This window comes from Coffea eugenioides, chromosome 7 (genome assembly GCF_003713205.1).
Source record: "Coffea eugenioides isolate CCC68of chromosome 7, Ceug_1.0, whole genome shotgun sequence".
NCBI classification, from domain to species: domain Eukaryota; kingdom Viridiplantae; phylum Streptophyta; class Magnoliopsida; order Gentianales; family Rubiaceae; genus Coffea; species Coffea eugenioides.
Window position 1 is genome coordinate 12,967,193 of NC_040041.1, and position 12,887 is coordinate 12,980,079.

At 34.0% G+C, this 12,887-nt stretch overlaps 1 protein-coding gene across 3 annotated transcripts; it reads left to right on the forward strand.

The window, feature by feature from the left end:
- Positions 1–1,508: 1,508 nt before the first annotated feature.
- LOC113777885 (probable 6-phosphogluconolactonase 4, chloroplastic) lies at positions 1,509–4,817 on the forward strand. Of its 3 annotated transcripts, none has more exons than XM_027323110.1 (4): positions 1,509–1,561; positions 2,048–2,466; positions 2,550–2,685; positions 4,070–4,817. In XM_027323110.1, the coding sequence occupies exons 2-4, from the start codon at positions 2,090–2,092 to the stop codon at positions 4,535–4,537; spliced, it is 981 nt and encodes a 326-aa protein (XP_027178911.1). In that variant the 5' UTR covers positions 1,509–1,561; positions 2,048–2,089; the 3' UTR covers positions 4,538–4,817. The 3 variants fall into 3 exon arrangements, with proteins under 3 accessions (XP_027178911.1, XP_027178913.1, XP_027178912.1); XM_027323112.1 differs by having other exon boundaries at positions 1,515–1,561; positions 2,227–2,466; XM_027323111.1 differs by having other exon boundaries at positions 1,538–1,561; positions 2,021–2,466.
- Positions 4,818–12,887: the final 8,070 nt, after the last annotated feature.

Genomic DNA, 12,887 nt, shown 5'->3' on the forward strand with positions numbered 1-12,887 from the left:
GATAAGGTTTGACTAAAGGTCGCGCCTTATCGAGTCGAGTCTCGAGCTTAAAAGAATTTCCTCGAGTCAAGCCTCGAGTTGCGATTTTTAGGCTTGGTCGAGCTCGAGTCGAGCTCAAGTCTGGGTACATATAGGTCGAGTCGAGCTCGCATCCCTAACTCACATACACTATATCGTTTTTTATGTATAAAAAGGTCATATTTCACTTTTTTAATGATAAAAATGAATATAGATTGGTCCGATACTACTTTTTTAGAGCAAAAAATGAATACGATTTGAATCAGATCTTATCTTTTTAGAAACAAAAATAAATATGGATTGACTAATTTGTTTAACTACAAATTTATATGATCATGTGTGAGTCACATGATGAATATCAAGATAAAAAATGATCGAAAATTTTTGAGACCAAAATTTTACCAATTTTATTATATAAAAAATGTAAAGGTATCATTTAAACGGAAAATTCATTTGGTAGATGTAAGGAAAATTTTGAACGATTTTTCCTAAATTGTGAAATGCAAATTTGGTAATAGATTGCGAGGACTTTTGGCAAATAGCATATGTAGCATGCAAAATATGATTAGAATTTAATATTATTATACTGTCGTGGATGCTAGTTATCCTATGAAGTGAAAAATGTTGGAGACCTTTTCCTGCCATTTTACCTATCCTACTATTAACGTACCAGCTGGCAGCTGATCTACTCCACCACCCACCACCTGGGACGGCGACTGACGGCCGACGGCTCTAGTAGCCCGCCGGCGATCTACGAGCAAACAAAATCACAAGCCCAGAAGATATTGAGTTTGTTTGGACTGAGTTTATTTGGATTGCAAAATTTATTCTCACAAATCCCAACCACCTTTTTATCTTCCCAATCACCTTTTTATCTCACATACATCACATCACAAAAAGTGCTACAGTAAATATCTCAAATAAATCATCCAAATAAACTCTTATCCAAACAAACTCATTTCTTCTCATCTTGGGCAGTCACTTATCCGGGCAAGAGGTTTTATTTTCTTTCTTCATTTTTTCGGCCTTTTTTCATTTCCATTTTGTTTCTTGCTATTTTTTTCTATCATCTCCCTGATGCTGAAAAAGACTCAAATTTTCGTCTTGAGCAGAATTAGTTGATGTCTATATATATTTTTGCTTTCATATTTTCTGTGCTTCATCTTTTAGTCATAATTTCTTTTTTTTTGCCATGCTTTAGAAAATGAATCCGAAGATATTTATAGAGAAAATATCTCCTTTTTTTTTTGGGGGGGGGGGGGGAGTTCAATGGCTGTTGAAATTACAATTTTTGCATGTTAGAAATCCTGAAAATTGTTTAAATATGCTGATTTTGGCGTCTTTTATTCTTCATATACGTTTCTATTTGTGCTTCGCCTTGCTTTTGTCTCAGCATTCATCTACTTGTGCTGTAAATTGGTACTTTAATTTGGTTGGATTATTAAATTAATGAGTGTTTTAAATCTTGAGAGCTTGAACAAGGTTTATAGCAATTGTATACTTTGCAGGTTTGGTGCATCGTTGACTTGCAAACTTTTGAGAGGTACTGTTTTTTTATCTTCTTCATTCACTGGCTGTTTTGTTAGAAGAGTTTTTTATACATGTATTGCTGTAAAACTTTCTTGATAGACGGTGTGTGTGTAAGAAAGAGGTAATTTGGGAGCTTGTTTAGAAAGTTTTACGGATCAATTTTCCTAAAAGGGCAAAGCAAATGGAGCAAAAAAAAAATATTTTTTTCATATTTATCTTTTGATTGTGCCATTTCTTTCTCTGTGAAAGTTCTTTCCTCACTTTAGATTTCTGCATTTATGGTACCATTTTCCTGCTGCAACTTATTTTGTGTTTCTCAATATTGGTTTATCAATTGCTGGTTTTTGCTCCTCACATGTTTATTTTCTTTCTTTAATCCTCTACCATAGCTTCCTTGTTGCGTGTTATAGCTTCATAAAGAATCTGCTAAATTGACAAAAGAACTTCTTTCTATGAATCTTCATTCTCATAGACTCCACAAACCACTATTACTTCGCAGTCTGCTTTCTCCGTGTATGAAACAATAAAGTCTGCGCTGCTGATGGCTTCTTGCTATCTTGTTCTTCCCTCTCCTGTGCGCACAATACCAAATTGTCTGACTTCATTCACGCGATCACTGCCTTCTGTTCAATTGGCTTGTCAACCTGTAGTATTTAAGCCCATTTCTTGCTCACTCAGACCAAAAGGAGAAGTATCTGTGACTAATTTGAATTTTAAGAAGCAACTCTGTAGAGCAAAGGCATCTATGGCTGGGGTTTCAGATGAGAAAACTCAAGGCAAAGTGCAAGTTTTTGACTCAGAGGAGGATCTGGCATTGGCACTAGCGAAATATGTTGCCCATCTCTCAAATCGATTTGTGAGAGAGAGAGGTGCTTTTACAGTTGTTCTATCCGGCGGTTCTCTTATCAAGTCTCTCAGGTGTCAAAGATATATTCTTTCTAATGTCGTAAAGCTGTTTTCTTTCCCCTTACTAAAATGTCTATTTGGTGCTTGAATGGCAGGAAATTAGTGGATGCGCCTCATATTGATTCAGTGGATTGGGCAAGATGGCATATTTTCTGGGTTGATGAAAGAGTAGTTCCTAAGGATCACCCTGATAGCAATTATTTACTCGCTCATAATGGCTTCTTGTCCAAGGTAAGCTTGATTTGAATGGTCAGTGTATTAGAGTGATCCTTGTAACTTTTGCTTGTGAAGACAAGTCATGTTTCATTACATGGTAACTGTCATTGATTGATGGATTTGTCATGTGAGCTGGATAAGTAAAACAACTATCTTTTTCTTGGATAAAGGAAAGCATTGACTGATATGGTAATTTTGCATAATAGAATAACCAGAGACCAGCACTTCACCTTCAATTCTTGCCTGTGCTGGTCGCATTATAGTAAAATATATGTTATGCTTTTAACAAGTATATGAAACAGTATTGTCTAAAGAACTAGCTAGTTACAGATGTCTAGTCTTTGTTTATTTGCGACAATCAACATTGTTTTCATGGGCTTGGAATTGATTGGACCCTACAAGTTTTCTTGTATTTTAAAATGGCATGCCCACTTGGGAAGTCCAACCTGCAAAAATGTACCAAGTCATTTTCATTTCTAAACTGCCTACTTAGCATGAGCTGAGTTGCCAATGAAGTGCAGGGATAACTACTCCATCTTGATGTTGAATTTGAATTGATTGTTCAATGTCAGATGACTTGTTGGAGTTTTAATAGGTTGCGGTTTCCATTTTCACTAACTCTACACCTCGGGTTAGGGTGGGTGGAAAGGGGTGAATGATTGAAGTTATACCTTTTGCAAGAGGAGCTGTCTTGTTTTTAGGCCCATTCTTGATAGAGACTTTTGCTACTCCAGAGCATGTGAAAAGTTTATGGTACCATTTATCTCTGTTACTGTGAATTTAGCCAAAATCCTGTATCTACCCCTCTTCAGAAAGTTCATTAGTTGTGCATGTTGGTGCTCATTTGCAAGTTGAGACTGTGGGCTAACCTGCTTCTTATTACTTCACATGTCAAGCTATGTGGTCTTCACGGTTTTACTGCTTCAGTTAATTATCTCTTACTTTTGAGTATCTTTGGTTTTGCTTTAATTAGATAGCATACATAATTATATCCTCAGTAAGGAAATTCTCAAATTTTAAAATATCTAGCTTCAAGCAATAAGAGTAGTGGATGAAGTTTATCATCTTTCTTTTGGTCAGGGAGATTCCTCAATTCAAATTATCTTCTAAGGTCAGAGGAGAGAATTATTTTGCAGTACAGTGTTAGCTTATTGGTAATCCAACTGCAAAATTTAAACATAATATAGTTGTATGTCAGACAAGTGGTAATTCTTTGACAGTTCATTTCTTGTCGCTCATTCTTATGTCCTCTTTCCCGATTCTCTCAATGATACCTTCTATTCTAGTATGATTAGTGACCTTGATTCTTGTATCGTAGTTGTGGAGGAGACCATCCATCTTTAAATCCACATACAATCTGCTTGAAAATTTGTTGAACATAGTGAAATCCTTTTCTCAGGTACCAATTCCTGCTGGCAATGTATATGCCATTAATGATGCATTGTCTGCTGAGGGTGCTGCAGATGACTATGAGACCTGCCTCAAGCATTTGGTACACAATAAGATAATAGAATTATCTGGCACCACTGGATTTCCAAAGTTTGATCTTATGCTTTTGGGCATGGGCCCAGATGGACATGTAGCATCTCTTTTCCCGGGGCATCCACTTGTTCAAGAAAGCAAGAAATGGGTTGCCTACATCAAGGACTCACCAAAACCTCCCCCAGAGAGGATAACTTTCTCATTCCCAGTGATAAACTCTTCTGCACATGTTGCACTTGTTGTGGCAGGAGCTGGTAAAGCTGATGTAATCCGTAAGGCACTGGGCAGTAATGATCAGAAATCTGATCTGCTTCCAGTGCAAATGGTTTCCCCTGAAGGGAACTTGGCTTGGTTTTTGGACAAGGATGCTGCTTCAAAGCTGTAATTCAGAGTTGCCTATGCCTGAGTTGTTTGATCAAGCGAGAAAATTCTTCAATAATCTTGCTCGCTACTTTGTAGATGTGCTGCAGAATTTGTAATCTTAGCATTGCTAATGGAGATATGTCTCTATTTACAGCCGGTAAACGACTTTTGTCAGACTTAGTCATTGGAAGACACTGATAAATAAATGAAATCTGTAATTTTGTGTTGTATAGGTATCAAAGAAACCTGTTTGCAGTTGGTTTGTCTAATGCAAAGTCAAATGAATAATGGTTATTTATTTATACTGAGCAAAGAAAAAATGGCATGTGATCAAGTGATGTTTAAAAAAAAAAAAAACTTTTCGTCTACTAAGTTTTAATGATCATTTACTTATTTTCCATAAAAGATGCAAGAATTTCTAATCCTATAGGCAACTAGGCAGTAATAAGCTTCTCTCGGGGGAGATGGATTTGCAACGAAAGATAGGTTTAACAATTTGATTCATAAATGTAATGTGGAACTCAAAGTTGGTACGTGTATATGAAAAAATTCCTAAGCTCTTGTCCATAGCTATACGGCATGGATCTTGATTAACTCAATCACAAACACAAGTTGATTTAGTTGGTAACAAGTTGATTAGTTGGTAAGGATCAGCGGACACTTGCGCTGCGAGGGCTGTTGGGGCGGGGGCATCCTCTCCCGTTAAAAAATAGGGCAGGGAATATACCCCTATCCCATCTCCCATTTGAAAAAAAATTAAATAAAAACACACACACACACACACACACATATATATATATTATAATTTAATTAGTTATAAATTTATAATGATGACATTATTAGTTGTAAGTATTATATAATGTATATTAGTATATATAATATAATTAATATTATCAATTATACTACTAATTCTACATGTATACTAATAAAAATTATTAATTAGTTATGCTAAATTTACTAAAACATTTATACTAAATTTCTAATTACACTTAATGCAATACATTTATATATTTACATTTAACACAATACATTTATACATTTACACTTAACACTTCTATTGGCCCACTCGAGGCAGGGGCAGGGGAAGTAGTGGACAGCAGGGAGGGGGAAATGATATGTTCGAATCTCGCTGTTGATATAAGAGTTAGGTTGACGGGTGATTTGTGAGATCCTTATGAGCTCCCTATGATTTTATATGCATATTTTGATCTATAGTGATAATCAGAGTTAAGACCGTCCAAACTTTTTCCAACGAACAAAAAAAGAGACTAAACTCAGTCTATATTGAGAGCGTATGAAATTTAACTGCTAATGGGATTGATATGCTGGAATCCTACACAACAGAAAACATTTGGTCACATCCTCTTATTCTTGTAACTCAACGCATACTTCCTCAATTTGAATTGCTGTGTACACTAGAGATTCTCCCATTGAATAGCAACTTTTTGTTTTTTTTTTTCAGTCTAAACTTTTGCAGGAAATTGACTCTTTCTCTATTGATTAAGATACTTTAAGATTCATTCATTCGGCATTTCCTAAGAAACTTCAACACGATCAATTTGCTGCAAGTCTTCATGTCTTCCCTTGCAAAAATTGCATAGATAGAGATCAAGAATTCAATTCTGTAAAGGTCCAAAGTGTAACCCCAGATCGTAACCAAATCCCTCACCATGGATTTTCTGTTGAAGTTATTTGCAAACATTTCTATGTAATTTTAAATGAGGTCAAATCAAATCTAGTGATGCCCAAATCATGCAAATCGTTTCTATTTGACCTAATGGTGCTTCAAGCAACTTGAACAAAGGTTTCGGGATCGAAACTGCTCTCTTGGGCACCCTATGACTCACCCGGATACATGTTGCGTGGGGCTGCAGTGTTGCCCTCCGATTTAGTGTGCTGGCTCGAGTCCAAAGGGATTGGGTCGAGGCATGTTCCGAATTACCAAAAAAAAAAAACTTGCACACAAGTTGGTCATGACTAGCTTCAAAGATACTTGCAGCAAAACAATTACGTAAATTCCATCTATTGCTAGACAAAACTTTAAAGTTCAAATAACTGTACCCAGCATATTAACCTACGTAAACTCCAAAATTTGATTACATTTATTGGCGAAGTTTGTGTCTAAGTGTTTTCCTTAGTTATAAGGCCTACTCATCTGGCTACTAATGAAACTGCTAGAGTCCAAAAGCTTACAAATCACTGTCCAAAATTCTTGTTCAACAAAGGTAAAGGATCTCTAATCACTGTCATTTAGTGATTTACTATATATAAACTGGGATCACTTATTCCGGCAGTGGAAATAAATTGCATCCACAATTACAAAACCATCCCAAATCACCCCAATTGCCCAAATTGTTGAAAATTATGGACGGTAGAATTTAACGTGCACGTCTATTTTAAGATATCCTAAAGACTAATCCAGCTTTGTATCCTTAAGAAGAACAGTGACATTGCAGGCTTTTTGTTTTTTTGTTTTTTTTTTAAAGTGTAAGTGGGGAGACTCGAATGCGGGATCTCTTACTTATACTTCCTCCTGCCGGAATCATCTAACTCATCTCTCCCCTCAAGTTACAATGTAGGCATAACCGTGTTTATACACGTTTTATCATGGTGTCCATAATTTAATTAATTTGGATAACAAGGAAGAAACTATAATTTGGCTCGATTAACAAACTTTACAATGGTGATAGCATTAGAGATATTGTAATTAATATCCAAAGTCTAATTATAATTCATTAAGATGAGATTTCTATTTATTTTATGTTCAAAGTCTAATTTTGTTCGTGGACACCGCATGAAAAATAGAGGATCCTCACGTCTAACTTTACCGGAAGAAAGAGGGAGAATAACTTATAATTTAGGAGAATTTTGAGGTTGTTTTTACTAGATGAGTATTAAAAAATGTATGTAACTCTATAAAATTCAAGTTTTCCTCAACTTGAAAAAATGGTAAAAGACAAGACAAAGTTAATTTTAAAAAAAAAAAAGCAAAAGACAAGGAGCATGTAATGGATGCCTTTCTTTTGAACGAAAGAAACAAATTTTTTGATACTTTCTTGTTGGCTAGGAACTAATTGGTAAAATATCGAGTGGGTTCTTGTAATCTGCAATAATTGGCTTTGTTAGTTTGCAACAAAGTGTCCTTTGCCAGCTATTTGAGAGGTAAACAAAGGTATGTAAAAGAAAGACTAATTCATTCTTCAACATTGGTGATCGCTTGACCCTTAATATTGACCAAAGGAAATGGCTGAAAATCACCTCATTCTCCTTCACATTTTCACAATTGCCTTCAGCTTCCAAAATCTTTGTGGTTTTCTAAAGGCCGATCTTGAGTACTTATGGCTTCTTCTTCTTGTTTTCATCATAATTCTACTTAATATTGTGCCAAGTCAGTTGAAATTCAAGTCTTTTGAATCTTAGCTGGGTTAAAGATTTTACAAATGCTTAAAATGTACATCTTCAGGAGTTAATAACCATTAAGATGGTTATGGAGAAAGGGGAACTCTAGTTTATGACCACTCAAACCAAAAACTTGAACTTTTTTTCTTTCTTGCCAAATCTTCTTGATCTTTACTAGTTTAAGTTACTGAATAGGTTGTAGTCTGTTTCTCTTGATTTGCAGTACTAAATTATGATCAAGAATAAGACCTTCACTTGTTATCCAGATGCAAAGGTGATGATGGAATACATCGGAGCCACAGGAGTACCAGTAAGATTTGATGCAGTACCCATAGAAGAAGGCATAGATTTTCACTTCATACTTGGCTTTGCCATTGATGCAGATCCATTAGGCAAACCCCAAATGGAACCTTTTCACCTTCCTGGGCATCAACATTGACCCCAAAATCTGTTGCAGATAGGGGTGCAATTGCAAACGAACCGAGTCGAGCTGAGTTTTGACCTAATCGAGCCGAGTCTCCCATTAATTTTATGAAGTTCGAACTCGAGCTCGAGCTCGACGAGCTCAAAATGTCAAGCTCGAGTTTAAAAAATAAAAAATTATTTTATTTTTAAAATTGAATAAAATAATAATTTTTTAATAAATAATAAAATATTAGGAATATATATGTAATTTTACTATTAAAATAAAAAATAAAAAATAAAAAATATATATAATTTAGCTCGCAAGCCAACGAGCTAATGTTTTTGAGGTCGAGCTCGACTTGATTAGCTCAAACTCGACATTGACTGAGCTCGAGTCGAACTCGTATTCGAGCCACTCGTGATCCGATTCATGAACAGCCCTACTTGCAGCCTTCAAGGCCAAACATCCTAATGTTAAAGTCAAGGCTAGCCTTTCTGGCTGCAGCATTGGCAAAAAGGCCCTGAATTGGTACATCCCAGCTGATACTTAGCTATGGATATCAAATGCATACTCCTCACTGAGATCCATGGTTGAAACTTACCATCTTGATGGAATCGACATTAGACTACGAAAGATTTGGCAGACATAATGACAGCTTTGCTTATTGCATTGGTGAACTTTTGAGTCTTTTGAAGAACCAAAGCGTCATATCTGTCGCGAGCATTGCACCATTTTACAGCATTGTGATCCCATATATCAAGCTTTATAAAGATTCTGGAGATGTTATTGATTATGTTAATCATCAGTTTTCAAAACCTAAGTTAGGACTGCACAGTTTGACAAGTTCAAAGTTTTGCCTTAGCTATGAAGTCAATGGTAGAGGAATACAAGGGGAAGTATTCTTTGATGCTCTAAGGCTTCTTGAAGAAAATGGATTTGATATTTAATGGGGTGATGATTTTTTCAGCTGATGCTTCTGCCAAGAATAATTATTACAACGAAAGAAAGTCTCAAGCTTTCTTGCTGAATTCTACGAGTAGTGTATGATTTCTTTTGTGTTAATCTTTGTAGTGAGCTTGAAAGGAGAATCCCTTCCCTTTTCCTCCTTTTCGTTGATTGAGTATCAGGGCATTGGGGCAGGTGTGAAGGCGTTGTGTTACATACGTTTTAATTCTATAGTATATAATCTTTTTTTTTTTCACGGTTTGGAGGAATATCCCGGAATCACCCAAACTAATCCCCCAGGCTGGACAGAGCTCTTCCCAAAGATGCCCAACAACGATAGCAAGTGGGTGTCGAACCCTAGATCTTACTATAAAGACAGATGATCGAAACCAGCCGAATTACCACTGAGGCCTATAGTATATAATCATGTTATACTATTGTACTGAATATATGTGAAATATTTTATCTATGTATATCAAATTTTTTGAAAATACAACTATATGGTGTTATTATACATCAAGAATGTAGCAAGCATAACAGTCATATTGAATTGGATGAAAATACAACCATATTCGCTCTCATGTCCGAGTATCAAAACTAGTATAGATTCGATTATAGAAATAAGTGGAGAGTAATAACTTGCAATATAAGCAATTTTCAAATTCTTACATCATATAAATTCAAATCTCAACTCTTTACCATACGTTACATTTCATTATTAATAGAACTGTATACATGGAAGTTAATATCGCCATCAAATGATACATAATCCCTTTGATCCATTCTAGTGATCTCGAAAGCTAAAGATAATTGAAAGTATTGTGCTCATCTCTTTTTTTTTTTTTTTGCATTTTCATTCTATATATAAAAAAAATTTGTCATTCATTCAAGAAGTGTTGAGAATTGTTAGAATATTCATCATTTTGGTGGCAATGGTAAACCATTTTTCTAGGATCGTGGTGACGTTAATCTTTTTTCATTTTCATTTCTTTTTTTTACCAAATGAGGTTGCTTCATTTGATGCCTTTTTCTTTCCCCACTTTCATATTCTTTAAGATGAAGTAACTTTTTAGCTAAACTGACTTGTTTTGAGACCAAACTAGGCAGCTAATCCTGGGAATATCTTGGCTTATTTTCTTTGCTGACATAGATTAGACAATGAAGTATGTTATCCACAACACTTGTGCACAACGACTTTGGATAATAGATTAAATGGGATAATTTTTTGAAAAAAAAAATACTATAGCATATTTTTTGATATAATGTAGTATATGAAATAAAAAAATGGTTGAAAAATGTATTGATAATATATAAGTAAATAAATTTTTATGAATAATCCACTATCCAAACAAAAATGCTTTTTAATTCATGTCAACCACTCAAAGTTAGGGACAAAAATTATTCTCCCTCGTTGAGCGCGATTTCTCTCTTTTCTAGAGAGACAAGTTCCCTTTTGTGGTTGTCTAAAATATGTCTGTTTGGATTAGCTCGTTTTTTGAAAAATAAGTTTTTTTTAAAATATAATGCTATGGTAACACATTTCAAAAACACTTCTAAAATACTTCAAATACAACAATTTTAAACACACTTAAAAAAAATTAAAAAATATAAATCTCGCCACTACTTTCTTCTTCCATCTACCACCCCTCTCCTCCTTCCTCTTTCTCCACATTAGTTAATTATTAATTTATCTAGTTTTTTCTCCCCCACATTTGCCGTGGTTTATTTTGCATGGGTTTAGTTGGCATTTTTTTTTTTTTTTGCCTTTTTTGGTATTAAGGAGGATCAACAAGCCAAAGTAACTAAACGTGGTAATGTAACACCAATTACATAAATCTTGAAAACTCGAGATTTTATTTTAAGCAAATAGGAGATTTTAATATCTTAAAAGAGTTTAATTACCCATAATCAAGAGAGTAAAAAGAGCACCTATATCTCATCCTCAAAATGATGGTCACATTGGACAAACTGATGTAACCTTTTGGTCAGAAGTTAAAATGATACAGCAAAAAGCACGTCTAGTTTACATTATCAAGTTGAAATTATCTGCTTAAGCGAAATAAGTTAAGTTTCATTTCGCCATCCCGGCAAGCATGACACAAATCAAGATTTCCTTGAGAATCACCAGATTCTTCTCTTAGAAAATGGCTAATGATTACTTTATTCATACCTTTTTCAATTTATTAGACTTTAATTCAAATAATAAGGGATAAATAACACAATAATAACAGTAAATACATTTAGCAAAATTTGAAAACATGAGGTAATATTAAACTTTTTATGTTTCAAACAATAATTTTTTATGATTTTTGTTCATATCTAGTGTTAGAATATTATTATTATTATTATTATTATTTTATTGGTAAAATTAGTCAAATATCAAATACTTAATCAAAATTGTTAAAAATGGGTAATATGCCTTATTTTTAAACTCAAAGGAGGAAAATAAAGATTAAATCAAACTTCACTCTTTTGGGCAATAATAGTAACTATAGATAATTTTAGCAATAAAAGGGCAATGTCATAACACACTTTTTTTCTTCTTTTTACAGAGTTAAGATTTCTAAGGTTGACTAATTTTCATGGGAGGTAAAGTGTGATTACCCTCGAAACTCAAAGCAAAGTGTGATTAACCCTTTATTTTTTAGAACTTCAAACTTCCCCTATATCCTTTTCATGGCATTTTTTAGTTTTTAACTTTCAAACCTCCATTTTAATAACTTATTCTAATATACCGTGGACTGTATATTATTTCCAATACCATAAAAAATATGCACTTTTCAGGTAAGCGTACACAGTGTGTGCCTAAAACACTAGTAAATCATTCAATGCTTTTGGAATAACTCATAGTAACATAAGGCTTAACCACTCAAGATGAATTCCTCACATAGAGTGGTCTTTTAGTGCACTAATATGCATGCCAATCAATGTCATGTTTGTTTGGATAAGAGTTTATTTGGATGATTTATTTGAGATAATTACTGTAGCACCTTTTGTGATGTGATGTATGTGAGATAAAAATGTGATTGGAAAGATAAAAAGGTGGTTGGAATTTGTGAAGTAAATTTTTTTATTTGAAATCAAGTTTATCCAAACAAAGGTATTCAAGGAAGAACATGGATACAAGCACAAGTTCCTATTTCAAGAACATCAAAATGTGGTAGTCCATACAAAACTTTTTCATCAATTATAAACACATAAAATAAATTTTTTTACTAGAAATTTTGCATTAGCATAGGATAGGCTCTTTTGAAGCTATAGGGCAAAAACCACCTCACGTTATGGAATTTTTTAAAATTTTAACTTTTTATTTTCGGATTTACCATCTAAAATCACGAAACTTTAATTCGACCTTTATAGTCTAAAAATTGCATTAAATCTTCCATCATGGTGTGCATTACATCCCATTACCTATGAAATTTTAATCGACAAATCACTTCAATTGTTAAATAATTGTTTTTGCTTGAATTCTAGTCTCAAATAGGTTTGTTTGGATTGTAAGTTATTTGAGATATTTTTATTGTAACACTTTTTGTGATGTGATGTATGTGAGATAAAAAGGTAATTGGGAAGATAAAAATGTGTATTGGAAATTGTAATGATGATGTAAGCAAATATATTT

Bases quoted from the DNA above. Each gene is read 5' to 3' on its own strand.
- LOC113777885 (XM_027323110.1), top strand. From the start codon at position 2,090: ATGGCTTCTTGCTATCTTGTTCTTCCCTCTCCTGTGCGCACAATACCA. The intron at 2,467-2,549 runs GTGTCAAAGATA...CTTGAATGGCAG, and splicing joins TCTCTTATCAAGTCTCTCAG to GAAATTAGTGGATGCGCCTC. The intron at 2,686-4,069 runs GTAAGCTTGATT...TCCTTTTCTCAG, and splicing joins ATAATGGCTTCTTGTCCAAG to GTACCAATTCCTGCTGGCAA.